This window comes from Gossypium hirsutum, chromosome A07 (assembly GCF_007990345.1).
Source record: "Gossypium hirsutum isolate 1008001.06 chromosome A07, Gossypium_hirsutum_v2.1, whole genome shotgun sequence".
NCBI lineage: Eukaryota > Viridiplantae > Streptophyta > Magnoliopsida > Malvales > Malvaceae > Gossypium > Gossypium hirsutum.
This window is the reverse complement of record NC_053430.1, coordinates 13,904,831-13,920,023: the sequence shown is the minus strand read 5'-3', so window position 1 is coordinate 13,920,023 and position 15,193 is coordinate 13,904,831. Positions and strand designations below refer to the sequence as shown.

The following is a 15,193-nucleotide window of genomic DNA, read 5'->3' as shown; positions in this document are numbered from 1 at the left end:
CTATTTAGTCCTATCTTTATTTAGTTAATTATGCAATATTCCAATTTTGCCCTTTAATCATCAATTTTCTGCTGATTTCATGTCCTTGTCGTCCAGCCCAAATAAATTTTGGGTTTAATTGCCTTTTAAATCCTTTCTTATTAGACACTTAAGCTATTTAATCATTCTAGCAACTTTTACACCTTTTTTTTCCAATTTGGTTCTTTTCATTTAATTACCTACCCAAACGTTAAAATTTTCTAACGAAATTTTAATACCACATCACTAACATTTTATAAATATTTATAAAAATATTTCCTACTTAGTTTTACGAGATCAAGGTCTTGATACCTTGTTTTTACCCAATTCCTTCAACAATTCTTTTTTTTTCTAACTAACCACTAAATCGGTAAAATTTTTCTATTGATATTTTAATATGATTTTCCTATCATATAAATATTCATGCAAAAATATTAAAATAAATTTCTCTTTAAATCAAATTTGTGATTACGAAACCACTGTTCCGATAACCTTGAATTTAGGCCATTACATAACCAGTCGCACCTCGCTTTTTGTCTCCAAAGAGGTTTTTCATGATAAAGAACACTCTCAAGTTCTTAGTGAAGAGACAAATCTACCTGATTGAAGCGGTAAGAACTAGAGAAATCACTTCTCTTCTGAATGTTGGCAATTCTTTTGATAAGGTCTCTCTTGCGAGTGGTGATATTACCATAAAAAATTTTATTCCACTCATTGAGATGATGAGCAAGCTTACCAAGAGAATTAGAAATATTACCGGAGTATTTCCAATTTTTCTTCAAAAAATAATCAAAGTCCGAATGTTCAACCCATCCAGCTAAAAATCTAAAAGGTCTTTCCCGAAGGAGAGCAATATTCAAATTTAGCACCAAAAGAAGAAGGTGATGATCTGACTTAATCTTCGGGAGATGAGAGACCATACAATTAGGAAAATTACTAATCCAAGCCTCATTTCCTAAATCACGATCTAATTTCTCAAACAAAAAACCCCTATGCCAAGTGAAGAGAGGTCTACTGAACCCTAAATCATGAAGTTCAGAAAAGTCAACAAAGTCACCAAAATGTGGACATCTCTTGCCCTTAGAAAGTCCTCCAGATTTCTCAGAAGAGGAAAGGATTGCGTTGGAATCACATATAGCCATCTAAGGAATCTGACCAAGCAAATTTGTACTCCTCAAATCATTCTAAAGAACTTGACGCATTTTCCTATTGGGACTCCCATAGACAAACAAGATAAGAATAGGTTGCGCCGAAGGCATTTGCCAAACCCGAGTCAAAATAAATTGCAGGTGACTATGAACCACATTAAGACGAACGGAATCATTCCATCCTATCCAAATACCCCCAAAAAATCCAATCGCCTCTACACGATGAGAATACTGAAAACCCGACTTAGCAATGATGCTATCCGCCTTGGCCCCACTTACTCTCGGTTCAAGTAGGCTAACAATATCAGGTTTGTACTTCATATTATATTCCCAAAAAAGGCTAGGAAATTTAACATTTGCACAACCCTAGCAGTTCCACAAAAAGACAGTAATATTCATAAAAATAAAAATAAAGATAAAGATAGAAGATCAAACCTAGCTTTCAAGGCCATTGATGCCTTCCGAGATGAAACAACTCCATCTAGCTCGGCATTCAAATTTTTGTTGATAATTTGACGAGACAAGAGTTCCGCCATCGCCTCCATAGACTCAGTTAAAGGAATACGCGTGTTCTCAGAAGATTTAAAGCGATTCCCTCTACCCGTAAAGCGAAAGAGTTGTTGTGGTTACTTCGACTACCTCCGCTTTTTTAGTCTTTTGGGCCTGTAAAAAAGAACCCAAAGCTGACTCCGGGAGCTCCTTTGACCGCGAATCCAAATTAACTTGTTTAATAAGTTGAGCATTTTTTTTAAAAGTAACTACTAAATGATTTCCTGGATCAATAGAATTATCAAAAATAGGAACAATGAAGCCTTCAGACTCGTTGAAAATGGGATTATAATGTGCTTTAATTTTTTCCAGAACTATCACATTAAAGTTAATCTAATTTCTAGAAAATTGCCTTAAGCGCCTATACCATCAATACAATTAATAATTTGTGAACCTGCATGCTTCGATTCCGTTGAAATAGAATTAGAAAAAAAATAGGATTGGGTAAATTAGCCATTGGACCCTTATTATTGTGAATAAAACCGTCTATGCCCAAAGGCCTTTTTCCCAAAGAAGCTTTGGACATTCGGCCCACTCTTTCTAATTCCCCACTACCCAAATTCTCCTTAGTAACCGACCCACTAAGTGAGCCCAATCCTACGCCACCCCTATAGCCTGCATTAAAAGAGGACCCACTAACGTCATTTTTTTCAACTCTAGAATTAAAATCCCTTGAAGCAGCAGCCACCTTCCTATTTGCTCTTTCCCTTAAATTTTCTTCAGCAGACAACCCTCCATCACCATTTAAAACCTTTTCCCCATCAACGCCAAAAATCTAGTCCCTAACGGTTGTTTCGTTTGTTTCGCCTTAACCTCCGTCGAGAAATCCTTCTTTCCCAGCCGTGAAGATTTCTTTTCCACCAGCATCCACGGCCCAAACTCCAGTTCCCTCTCCCCGCTTTTGGAAACAGTAGATTTGTCGTCCGATCTACCTCCATTTGGAAAATCCACCTCGACCAACGGTTCTTCACGAAGCCCTATGGAATTTTGATCCGCCACAACCGAAGGGCATGTTTCTTTAACGTGCTGGTACTTACCACAGGCGAAGCAAACTGTCAAAAGGGCTTCGTATTCAACTCGCTAGACGACTCCATCAACAATAACCTATGAAATCAATGAATTTTCCAGGTTAATATAAACTTCCAAATGAGCAAACCTGCCTCTGGTCTGGTTGTCGGTCTGAACATCAAGTTTGACCACTTTCCCAATGAAACCCCCAATGGCTTCAATTATTTTCCGTTTGTATAGATGTCCCAGAAGATTTGGTAAACGAATCCAGGCCAGTACCACTTTAGGGTAGGGTTGTGAAGGACTAAATTATTTAGTCCACGGTTGAACAGTCGGGTATTGCCCATAGACGATCTAAGGTCCCTGCGTCAAAACTCTATTGTAATCATCAACAACCTGAATTTTGACCAAAAAAATAGTCATTAGCAATGTCCATTAAGCAAATAGGATTTACTGGTTTACAAAGAAAAATAATACGATTATGCATGGCGTTGTAACCAATGTTATGCCCTAGTAATTTTACGATGACAGTCAACTCCATTTCTCTAAATAAAATATCCTTTATACGATCTGAAAAAGTGACAGCCGGAACATCATCAATAATGGTCGTATTCACGACTCATTCAAGTAACTCAAAATCATTCTCACTCCCTGCAATAGGAACAGAACGATCCAAGGCAAATTCAACAGTTTGGCCCCCCAAGAGTTTGTCTTTCCACGACATGACCGATTGTGAGTCCGGATCCCCAGCCATAATAGTGTCTTCTTCAACTAAATGTTCTTTGAATCTCACTTTTTTAGTATTCCGATCACTTTCGGGGTGAGGATCACCATCTCTATGGTTGCCGGAAAATTGCAAATGAGAGCATTTTTTTTTTCAAATCAATAATCCAACTCTCACAATTTTTTCCACTGCTCATTTTTCATTTCTGAAAATTCATTGAAATATCGTCTATTTTTTCATTTCAAGTTGGTGCTCTGAAAATTAAGATTGTATATGATATGTGTTTAATTGAATTAGTATCATAAATTAATTGAATATTAATTTAATTTAAAAATATTAGAAACTCTCGTCATTTATAAAATAATTATTATTAAGAGTATTTTTGTCTTATGTATTATATTTATATGAACACAAGCATCATGATTTTCAAAACTTGAATCAAATTTTAATTTGTTTTTAATATATTCTTTTTGTAAATATACCCACTGTCGTAATCTAGTAATAATTAAGTGTTTTTTTTAGATAGTTTTGATTTATATATAAAGGTGATTAAAATTTTTATTAGACATCTTAAATTGTGTTACCTCCTATTCGAATTTCAATATTGTAGTAATAACATACAAATTTAAAATAAGTATGGATTATAAACCATATACAAAATGATAAATAATTTGTGGTTTTTTTCCATACTTGTATATTTATGTCATATCATATCTTAAAATTTATGTAATAAATTGAGGATTCACATAAATTGTATCTAGTTCTTATGAGTAATATTTTAATTCTCTTAACCTGCTTTGAATTTATAAAATAAAAAATGTAAATTTAATTATAAATTGTTTTTATCTTTTAATATTTAAAAAATAATAATAATAATAATAATAAAGGAAGTTATTCGAGTTTCAAGGACCCAACTTTGAGAAATAAATAAATCCCAAGTCCATAAACAAGGCATTTTCTTCAGACATCAAAACACTATAATCTGCATTTGATTCTTAACAATCGAAGTTTGTTTTGGACAAAATCTGCCTTTATTACAAGTATTAGTTAATTAATTATTGCAAATGGAATTATAAGATAATGTTTGGTTACAAGTCTATTCTATAGGTCCACACAAACAATTATTTGGTTCAATAAAATGTCTTATTACGGTGTATTCTATTCTAGGCTTATGCAGGGAAATTTGTTGATTTCTATTCCCTCCCTTCTTCGCCAATTATTGGTTTGGTGCTTGAAAAACTTTATTTTACCCTCACCAAATTCTCACCTTAAAAATATTCAAATGACAATCGTCCATTGCTTCCTTCGCCTCCGGCCATAGCACTTCTCCCCTTCATCCAACAGTCTTTCGGGTAAAAGATTTCTTTTAGTTCATGTATTAAACAAAAGGTTTAATTTTAGATTGCATCCTTTTATTTTACTAAAATTGATTTATTTTAATTCACAAATTAAAGAAATACCTATCAATTAGCGTGTATATAGAAAGTACATTTATAAATGAAATCTCATTCATTTAGTATTTATAAATATTTTATATTAATTATTTTTTCAAAATACCAATAAGTCTAAATCAATATATTATTTATAAATACATACACACATCCATCGAGATAAGTCTTTTTATTACATAATTAGAACAAATTCGAGCATATTCTAAAAAGTTTAATATACCATACCGTAATCAAGTTTGACACTCTTTAATGTAATACACTCTTTCGTCCAATATGGACATATCCATATTTCACAAAAAATTATATATTTTGACTCTCAAAAATAATAATGTTAATCTTTAAATTTTAGAATAGACTGATAAAAATTAATTGCTATTATTTTATTAAATAAATAAATATAATACTAATTTTAAATTTGTTTAACTTCACATTTAATTTGTCAAATTTGAACAAATAGATGTGAATTAATTCGGGTCTAGGGTTAATTCAATGAAAGTTCATAGTTTAAATTATTAGCTAATTGTGGATTTTTATTAAATTAACCTTAAAACTCAAATTAAACATTAAAACTCAAATTAAACATTAAAAGTTATCATCATCCCCTTTGAGTACCAAAATATACAGTTTCTATCACATACAAGTATCATATTAGACCAAAAAATTACATAGATATTACATTAAAAAAAGTCAAACTATGTAATAAGTCATTTTAAAAAAGCCAACAAAGATAAATATTCGAAAATTGATATGTTAGTTCCCCTACTTTAGTTTGTCAAATTTTGATTCTCTTACTTCACAAAAATTAAAGATTAGTCAAATAGGGTAACATTTGTTAAACATTGTCATTAAATCACCTGAAATTAGCAACTCAGCCATTTATATATACCAAAAAATAAAAAAACAACTAAAATCAGCTGTTCAAGTGTTTACTAACAACCGAACTAATTTCTCAATTTTTGTAGAGTCCAAGGATCAAATTCTGAACAATCAGTCAGAACAATTGGACTACTTAAAGTAGGGAGACTATGTATATGGATGGAATATATAATTAGACCATATATATTTTATATCAAACACAGAAAACCGATCAAATGCAACTCAAAACAAAATTCATTAAACCCAAAAACCATCCACACTAAATCAAGAACAATAGCACATAATAGTCATTCTAAAATCCTTAATTCTACTTCGAAGATTTGAGACAAATTTTACCACATCAAAAAGATAACCAGAGTGGGATCATACAAAAAAAACCTCTTCCTCGAATCGTTGCCGCTGGATCGGATTTAGTCACCCTTTTTCCTGAAAGAGCAGCCCTCGGTGAGTCTAGCTCTACCGCCGGTCGGCTGGCACAGAACCGTCTGGCAGTTTCCACACACCACCACAGTTTGAGAGTGGCTAAATACGGTTGTTCTGCCAAAAATAAAACAAAAACCCAGAAATTAAGATTATATATTCATCAATTAAATACTAATTAAAACCAAAAACCAACATCAAACCGTAAAAGTACTAGGAACCAAATTGCATTTTGTCCCCTCTACTCAAAAAATTGTCAAACTGGTCTATCTACGTTAGAGCAAAGAAAAAACTGATCTCTTTACAACAGCACAAGGTACTTGATTATTCTGTCAAACACGTCAGCTTTAGCAAAAAAGATTAATTTCCTCCTTAATCTAATGTACAAGGAGTAATTTACCCTTTTGTAGCAAAGGAGGCCAAATACAATCGGGCTCTTAGTACAATGGCTGCCATAGTACTTTTACCACGAAAAACTAACATGTTGAAGCACATCTAACATATAAACCCAGTAATCATGATTTATCCCTAATCTTCAATTTGGTGCAGATAAAATTTTGATTTTTTTTTAATTTTCACATCAGTAACATCATTATAAATATTGAATCAATGTATTGCATACACAAATAATTATAGATGTATTTTGAATAAATAACAAAATTTCATGTGTATAATTTTGAGATTTATCACTCAATTAAACACTAATTAAAACAAAACAAAAAACTTACATGTTGAAGCAGCCTTGACATTTGACATCCTTTAGAGAGAGCAAAAAATTAAAAAGAAAAATGTTAATCCACCATATAAAACGAATCATCATATGAAAAAATTTTATGTAAGAAAAGGTTAAATATATATATAACCATGAAGAAGGAATTGGGAGATTGAACAAGACGCTTGAGCTTGTGCTTCTTCTTCTCGAGCTCGGCCGGAGGGTTCAACAAATCGATGTCGTTTTGGAGAACCTGAAAATTCACACCAGTAAGAAAAACAACAAAAATTTACAAAGCGAATTCGAGTATTAGTAGCTGGAAATATAAAATAACGTGAAATGGATAACTGGAGATAGCCAAAGCGAAGAGTATGAGGGGAGATTTACCATTGTTTGCGGTATGAAAGGTTAAAGATCGACAGCGGCGCTATGAGAGGATTTTAGGTTTAGGGTTTGAAACAGGGACTTTTGGGCCTTTCAATATATATCATTAGATTACTATACTATGTAAAGTACGTTTTAGTCCAACACTGAAAATTGCTGCTTCGTCCTTATAATTAAAATTTTATTCAAATCAAGACTATTAAATTTTACCCTTAAGTTACAGATAACTTGGGCAAAATATATTATATCTAACTGATTCATTCATAACTCGACCTCACCTATAAAATACCCAATCACCCCATAAAATCTATGTAACTTTGAACTATCGGATGAATAAAAAAATCTGTTAAGTAAAAGTAAGTAAAATTCGATTCGACTCAAAAAATAAGAAAAAATTTTGAATTCTGAATTATTTGAATCAAGTTAATTGAAGCAACTAATTTTTTTTTTCAAATTTCGAGTTCAAATCAAGTTAGATTTTCAAATTCAAATAATTTGAATAAACTAAATGTCAAATATTTTTATTTCCCTTCCCCCTCAGACCTCTCTCTCCAACATTAAACCCTTTTACTTTCCTCCCAAAAAATTTACTTCCCCAAGTCTCAAAAACCTTTTTTCCTTTTACCTTCCCCAAAACTTTTACTTCCCCAAATCCCTCAATACTTTTTTTTTCCTTTTGTTTTTCCCTAAAAACTTTTATTTCCTCTAAAACCCCAAATTATTTTTTATTATACATCTCTGTAGGATATTTGTTAACCCCTAACCTTATGAAATCTAAACTCATAGTCAGCATCTACCCTTTAATAGACCTACAAAACGTGAAAAGTTAGTTACTAGGCTCGCTCCAATAGAAACCTTGAGAAATTAAAAAAAAAACCTAAAAGTATAGGGAAAAAAGAATGCAAGAAATAGAAACTTTCGGTTTAAAACCAAAAGTCTACAATTTTAATATGTATGATATATATAGGCAATTCCTATATTATAATCAAAAGTGCAATTTAGTCCTTAAATTATAAATTTGAATACTTCAGCTTTTGTAAGAAACGGCAAGGTAATTTATTTGGGGTGCCTCTTAGGGGAAACGAAAAATAGATTTAGTTGGGCGGGACACTCTTTGTCAACCTAGATTGTGTGGAGGCCTTGAGATTTGTTGCTTGAGTGACCAAAATAAAGCTTTCATGATGAAACTTGGTTACAATATTGTCACTAAGACAGATGTCTTACGGGTTAGGGTTCTCAAAGCGAAGTATGGAATGAATGAGAGTTTGATTAAGTGTATCATCTGGAGTAGAAGTTCCTTTATGTGGAAATTCATTGCTAAGGTATGGCATTTACTGCGAGATAATATGATTTGGTCAGTGGGTGATGGATGTATTGTTCGTTGTTGGGATGATGCTTGGGTTCCTAATGTGGGACCTTTAATTAAACATGTCCCAGGCCATGCGAATATTAACTCAGATGGCAAGGCGAGCGAGATGGTAACGAAAAATAGTACTTGGAATCTCGAATTTTTCGAGTATGGTTGCTAGAAGATGTCATCCAACACATCAATATTAGTGTTCCACCACTTATGGCTTCTGTGGGATCGAATTTTTTTTCATGGACTCGTACTTCGTATGGTGTCTTTTTAGTTAAAAGCGCATGCTAGATGCTAACGGAGGAGTCTTGGAATCCAAGGGATGGTATTTGGAACATTGTATGGAAATTCTCGAGCCCCCAAAGAGTGTGACAGTTTGTTGGTTAGCCTTAAAATAGAGACTTCTAACTAATTCTAAAAAGGTTCGGAGGGGGATTGGACAAGACGAGTCGTGTCACTTTTGTGCCATTGGAAAGGATGTATTACATGTTCTTAGAGACTGCCCGTATGTGAAGGATATCTAGAACCGTGTTCTCCCACAAAACCAAAAAAGGCATTTTTTCTATGGTAAATTACAGGATTAAATGCTTTCAAATTTGTAGGTTGAATCCAATCTCAACATGAGAGAATCAAAATGGGCATGCTTCTTTGATTTATTACTTTGACGCATCTAGAAAAATAGAACGTTAATTATTTTCCATGGTAAATCAATGAATTCGAATGAAATTATTGAGGTATCATACAACTTGGCAAATCAATATTATTTAGTTCACTAAGGAGATTTAAAGTCGGGACCGCAACACCATTCTGAACAAATGACTTCAGGTATGTGCTTTTTCCTTAACACTGATGAAGTTGTTCAGATTTTATCTAGTTTCTCTGGCATTGGTGAAATAATACGGGATGAAAAGGAGAAGTGGATTTTGGGCTACAATCTTTTTGTAGGGAAGTGTTCAGTTTTTGTTGCAGAACTTTGGAGCATTTTAGATGGTTTACTTCTGCTTCAAAAAAAAGTTTCTGATAAGGTCGTCATCCAATTTAATAATCTTGAGGTTATTATAATTATTGGTGATAGTAACTTGAAGGATCAAATTTCACTCTGGTTAAGCGAATTCAACAGATTTTATCAAATGAAGAGAAGTGGTTCTTGAAATACATCCTAGAGAATTTAATAAGATAGTGAATGCAATAGTAAAAATGACTCTCTCAAATGACGAGGACTTGTGTATGTTTGAAGATGCTCCCGTGGCAATTAAAGAAGTTTTACAAGAATATAATACTAGAGTCACTTTATTTATGAATAAGTCCATATAATCATTTGTTTTTTTATATTACACCAAAAAAAAGAAGGTAAAACTGAAAACAATGTCAATTAAAAACCATCTAAATACTGAACTAAACAATGTTTAATCAAAACATACATTTGTTTTTTCATAGAATCATATTTCAAAAGTTCATAAAAGCATTTAAACTGTTTTTCCATCCAGATTGTTAATAAAATTTTACTTGTTTGCAAGAAATATTAAACTTAAAATGATTAAATTATCCAGTTCTATACAGTACATGAACTAGAATTTCACTTTTGACTATAATGTTGAGGGTGCCTATATACTTTTTTAACCTAGCTCTAATGAACATGTACATTGATCTTATTCTCACATGACAATTCAAGAACATATAGCAAAAAAATGAGTCTTAAATGAGTTTTTTTTTTTGTTATTTTTTCCCTAAGAGAGAAAAAAAAATTTCATTTGACATAGGTACATAATAATGGTGGTGTGGGAAGGAAAAGGCCTTTCCGACGCCTTGTTCCTTATCTTCCGGACATAAGGTTGACGAGAGCTTGATTTTCATAGAAAGAACCAACATCCCAATCCTCTGTTGACGATGAAAGGGTCATTAAAGCGACTACTATGGATCTCATACTCGGTCGTAGCTGAGGATTTTCTTTTGTGCACGCTTTCGCAAGCTGAGCCATCTGCAATCGAAACAATCACTTCATCAGATTCAAACCACGAAAGACAGCAAGTTATTTCCTAGGAATTCAATCTCACCTTGAATAGAGCGTCTAGTGGGTAATTATCTCCGAGCCTTCCATCGATAAGTCTGCAAAGGCCTTTTTTAGGATCAGGCTCATCAAGAGCATCCTCAAACTGCAGAAGGGGAAAAAAAAAAAAAGGTTCCGATTTCAACAAAAATTGAATTCAGAATTCGGTCTAGTTCCTACCGCTTTGTATGAATTGTAGAGGTATTGAAAGAATACTAACCAGGGCAACAAGACCTTTTGATTCAGCGAGAGAACCATTTGCCTTGACAATAGCTTCTTTAGCGGAAATAAGCTCATACAGCACGACCCCGAAGGCATATACATCTATTTTAGGAGAAACATCACCGTATTGCGCATATCTGTAAACAAATAGGAATGAACTTAGTCCATTTTTACAAGAACACCAACTTCTGCAAACAAAAATTATCTTACTCTGGTGGCATGTATCCAAATGTCCCAACAAGACGTGTGGGTAGTGATGCACTTCCGACTTCTGTCAGTTTCGTTAATCCAAAATCGGCAACCTTCATGATAATTTTAAAAAGTGATTCAGTACAACAATGACAAGAAGTGTTCAAACAGTTCACCTGATAATAGATTAGGAAAAAATAACCTTTGCACGGAACTTTTTGTCTATCAATATATTAGCTGATTTAATGTCACGGTGAATGTAAACAGGGACCGTATGCTCATGGATATATTCAAGACCTCTGGCTGAGTCAAGGGCAATTTGCACGCGAGTAGACCAAGGAAGTGGCTCCCTGCCTGGAAATAAACAACAGAAATCTGTTAGTGCTGCTTTGAGTCAATAGCAGTAGCAGTAATTTCCATGTAAGAAGCCTCACTTGATCCTCGCAAATGCTGGCTTAGATTGCCATTCTCGATGTATTCGTACACTAGGAAAAGAGATCCTTCAACACAGTATCCAATTAAACGCACCTGCATTGGATGTCCACATTAATATTCAATTTGAAGATAAATATCAAAATAAGAAATTTAGAAGGTCATAACTGCAAAAGGATGTTCACAGAGGAAGAAAAAAGGTGATCACCCTTTTAAAAGTTACGGTTTGCTGTTAACTCACAGAATCCAAACACGATTGCACTTAATACACCTTGCCAAGCATGAGAAAAAAGAAAGTATTATTACCAGGTTCAGGTGATGAACACGTGTCAAAACCTTCAATTCAGCCAGAAATTCTTTGGATGCCTGCATATCCATCTTCTTGATTGCAGCTTCCTGGACAACAAGTAATAAACATGTAAATGACTTATGGAACCAACATGAGAAGGCAATGGTTCATTGATGTAGATGCAGGTATATTTAGCCTTAAAAAGCATTAAACAGGAAGCTACACTGAAAATGCCAGAAACAGCAAAGTTCTGTTTATTCTGTATATAAGAGACATTATGAAAACACAACACTGACATGACAAGTTTGATAAACATGAAAACAGTGTACTAAATGTGACAGGACACATCTAAAGAGTATTAACATTATTACCAGCTAACAATGACTTGACTAAATGTAATCATAGACAACTACGAACTAACCTCGCCTCTCAAATTTGCATAGTAAACAGCCCCGAAGCCACCTTCACCAATCTTGTTAGCCATACTGAAATTATCAGTTGCTTGGGCAAGTTCTTCATATGAGAACTCAACTGATTTGTCTACAGTAATGCCGGTAAGGCCGGGAGAAGCAGCAACAGTTCCAGTTGATTCTGCTTCTTTGCTTCCAAAAACTAAACAGATCCCACAAAGAAAAGAGAGAGCAGGGAACAATTAGCAATTAAGATAATGTAATCAAGATTCAAAGCATGTTGTTTTGCTCCACATTTTGGAGAAAAGGCCAGCATTGCTATTTAATCGCCTATATGAACTCTGTTTTCAGAGATTCAACTGGCGGAACGGTCTAAAAATACTTTAAAAAGCATTAAATTTGTGAATAAGTCCGCCGTTCATTAAAAACCAAAAGGGGAGAGAGGAGCTGCGGGGTACCATTCCCAGCTTCAGCCGATACGTCATGGGAAACCGTCGAAAGCAATGATGTTGTCTTTGACTTCTTTCGGAAAAATTTAACATAAATACCAAATGCCAGCAATAGTGATACCACTACGGCTGCTATAGCTATCCCGGCGATTACTCCACCAGAAATTCCTGCTTATATAAAGGCAAGATATAAGGTTAAGGTATAACAGATTTCCAGTCAATCAACAGCCCAATATAAAGCGACATGCAAAGAAGGCCAACCCACCTTTGCTGCAAAACAGAAAGAAAGAAGAAGCATATTTAGAAATTTTACGTATTCAAAGCTTAAACAAATAATAATAATTCATTAAACTATCTTCAAAGTTTGATGTTTTATTATGTACCTTGATTTGAGGGGACGAAAACTATTTTCAGCATCTGCAAAACAAAAAAAAAATCGTTTATTGAGGCAAATTATGAAATTAACAGTTGTTCATGTCATGACACTCAGTGTATGCACCCAAAATGACATACCCTTTGGTGTTAAAATATCAACAAGTTGAGGTAAAACTATCATGGAAGTCCTTGTACTAAGAGTTGGATTACATTTTGCCTCCTCCACTCAAAAAATGAGTAAATTAGTCCTTGTACATTTGTCCAAAGAGCAAACTGCTCCTTTTGTTAAAAATTTCATCCATTTTCACTATCAAATACTAGTCTCTATAAGTTAGTAGGAGATGCACATGGCATGCCACATGTAACTATTTAGTTCTTCCGTCAGCTACACCATTTTTGAACAGTAGTTTTGTATAAATTTTTAACAGAGAAAATATATTTGTACAAAGACTAATTTGCTCATTCTTTAGTAAAGAGGCAAAATGCAATCAACTCCTAATACAGGCCTCCTTGATACTTTTACAACAAGATAAACATTTTGTGTAAATTCCATGGGTAACTGAAGAACAAAATTATTTCATGTATTTTACTAAAATTTTAATACATAAATATATAATAAAAAAAAAACATCACTTGAATCAATTAAAACAGAATCAAACCAAATAAATCAAACTAAAATCCCATAAAAAATTATCCTTTTTTTTTTCTGCATAAAAAGACCCCATTTTTATTTACCTATAAAATTAACAAAAACACAAAATCAAACTAAAATAATGAAATCATCTTTGCTCGAAAATGATAATCCTAGAGCAAAATTTTGAAAAAAAAAAGAAAAGAAAAGGTTTAAAGGAATCACCTCTGCCCGGAATATACACCAAGCCAGACCCTGAGCTGAAATTTACCCCCGGGTTGTAAAGCCGCACCAACCCTGATAAATCCGATGACAAATTCGCCTGAGTCAACACAGTATCCAAAGTCTCATTTTCCCGGAGCGGATACGTAACAAACAAACCGTAATCCTTGGAAATAGCAGAATCTCCGCACGAACAATTAACCACCACATTAACCACCCCACTATCGGGTATATTGGTCTCAGGATAGCTATTAAACGGCCGCAACCAAGCTGCCGTCGTCAAATTGGAATAATAACCAGCGATTTTATCGTAAGTATCGCCCGGTTGAACCGAGTAGGTGAAAACATGGCCAAGGAAATCGTTATTGATGCAATCACAAGGGAAAGGGATGTTAAGCCTGCTAAAAGCTTCGACACTGTCTTTGTTCGCAACTTGTGGGTTATAAGCAAGGATTGAATCGAAATTAGTAGTTGAGTACGGTACGAGGCTTGAGTTAAGAATCTGAGATATGAAGGTCAAGTTTGATCCTTGCCAAACGTAGTACGATGCTAAAGCCAAGTCACAGCCTCTGCTGCACCTTGATTCAACTGAAATTGATGAAATCGAGATTAATAGCAACAGAATCGAGATTAATTTTAGCATCTTTGTGAATCTGAAAACCCTAAATTTCGATTTTTTTTTGGGGGGGGGATTTAAAGGGAAGAGGAGAGCTGAAGAAGAACGGAAGACAAATTTGAGAACGTTGACCGGTGATGTTTGAAAACGAAATGGTAAAAAGGGAACAAAAGATCTGACGTGACAATTTATCATTGGGCAAATTTGGCGCTTATTTAATTATCGTTATAACTTTTGGGTAACTACAATTAAGGTCATTAAACTATTAGTAAGTTTACTTTTTAGTCATTTAACTTTAAAAAGTTACAAAATAGTCACTTAATTATTTGAAAGTTTTCATTTAAACCACTGAATTATTTGAAAATTTTTATTTAAATCACTGGGTTTTTTTTAAATTCCGACTAGCAAGCTCGAAGTGACAATTTAATGATTAGTACGGTGGATTAGTACCCATTAACTAGTAGAAAAACATACCTTAGATCCAAGTCGAGTTGATGGTTGGTGTCGAAGATTGAAAAAGAAAGCTACTTAGATTTTGGTTTGCTAATTCGTGACATTCAAAGTTCTCTCATGAAAAAAAAAAACTAAGTTGTAATAGAGAATGAAAATAAGAGCTTTCGATTAGTGCAAGCGGTGTGAATAGATAATGCCATATAATAGCGAT

The 15,193-nt window shown here is 33.7% G+C and overlaps 3 protein-coding genes across 3 annotated transcripts; all 3 read right to left on the bottom strand.

The window, feature by feature from the left end:
• Window positions 1–596: 596 nt before the first annotated feature.
• On the bottom strand, window positions 597–1,160 carry LOC121232364 (uncharacterized). Its single transcript, XM_041118175.1, has one exon. It carries the CDS (start codon window positions 1,158–1,160, stop codon window positions 597–599), a length of 564 nt encoding a protein of 187 aa, XP_040974109.1.
• A 4,830-nt stretch (window positions 1,161–5,990) lies between these two features.
• LOC121232136 (40S ribosomal protein S27-2) lies at window positions 5,991–7,560 on the bottom strand. The gene is made up of 4 exons (XM_041117605.1): window positions 7,294–7,560; window positions 7,058–7,159; window positions 6,923–6,951; window positions 5,991–6,311 (listed from the first exon to the last, which is right to left on the bottom strand). The coding sequence occupies exons 1-4, from the start codon at window positions 7,294–7,296 to the stop codon at window positions 6,185–6,187; spliced, it is 261 nt and encodes an 86-aa protein (XP_040973539.1). The 5' UTR covers window positions 7,297–7,560; the 3' UTR covers window positions 5,991–6,184.
• A 2,609-nt stretch (window positions 7,561–10,169) lies between these two features.
• LOC121232135 (chitin elicitor receptor kinase 1) lies at window positions 10,170–14,677 on the bottom strand. Its single transcript, XM_041117604.1, has 12 exons — window positions 13,917–14,677; window positions 13,069–13,102; window positions 12,951–12,955; window positions 12,695–12,853; window positions 12,248–12,438; window positions 11,844–11,933; window positions 11,540–11,633; window positions 11,308–11,459; window positions 11,127–11,218; window positions 10,915–11,053; window positions 10,702–10,800; window positions 10,170–10,625 (listed from the first exon to the last, which is right to left on the bottom strand). Exons 1-12 carry the CDS (start codon window positions 14,554–14,556, stop codon window positions 10,461–10,463), a joined length of 1,860 nt encoding a protein of 619 aa, XP_040973538.1. The 5' UTR covers window positions 14,557–14,677; the 3' UTR covers window positions 10,170–10,460.
• Between the last annotated feature and the right edge of the window lie 516 nt (window positions 14,678–15,193).

What these genes read in the sequence shown, in the direction of transcription:
- LOC121232364 (XM_041118175.1), bottom strand. Translation starts at nt 1,160, where the DNA reads ATGGCTATATGTGATTCCAACGCAATCCTTTCCTCTTCTGAGAAATCT.
- LOC121232136 (XM_041117605.1), bottom strand. An exon ending in CTCCCAATTCCTTCTTCATG is followed by an intron (nt 6,952 to 7,057) that starts GTTATATATATA and finishes CTCTCTCTAAAG; the next exon opens with GATGTCAAATGTCAAGGCTG. An exon ending in TGTCAAGGCTGCTTCAACAT is followed by an intron (nt 6,312 to 6,922) that starts GTAAGTTTTTTG and finishes TATTTTTGGCAG; the next exon opens with AACAACCGTATTTAGCCACT.
- LOC121232135 (XM_041117604.1), bottom strand. Translation starts at nt 14,556, where the DNA reads ATGCTAAAATTAATCTCGATTCTGTTGCTATTAATCTCGATTTCATCA. An exon ending in GGTGTATATTCCGGGCAGAG is followed by an intron (nt 13,103 to 13,916) that starts GTGATTCCTTTA and finishes TTTGTTTTGCAG; the next exon opens with ATGCTGAAAATAGTTTTCGT. An exon ending in ACAAAAAGTTCCGTGCAAAG is followed by an intron (nt 11,219 to 11,307) that starts GTTATTTTTTCC and finishes ATTATCATGAAG; the next exon opens with GTTGCCGATTTTGGATTAAC.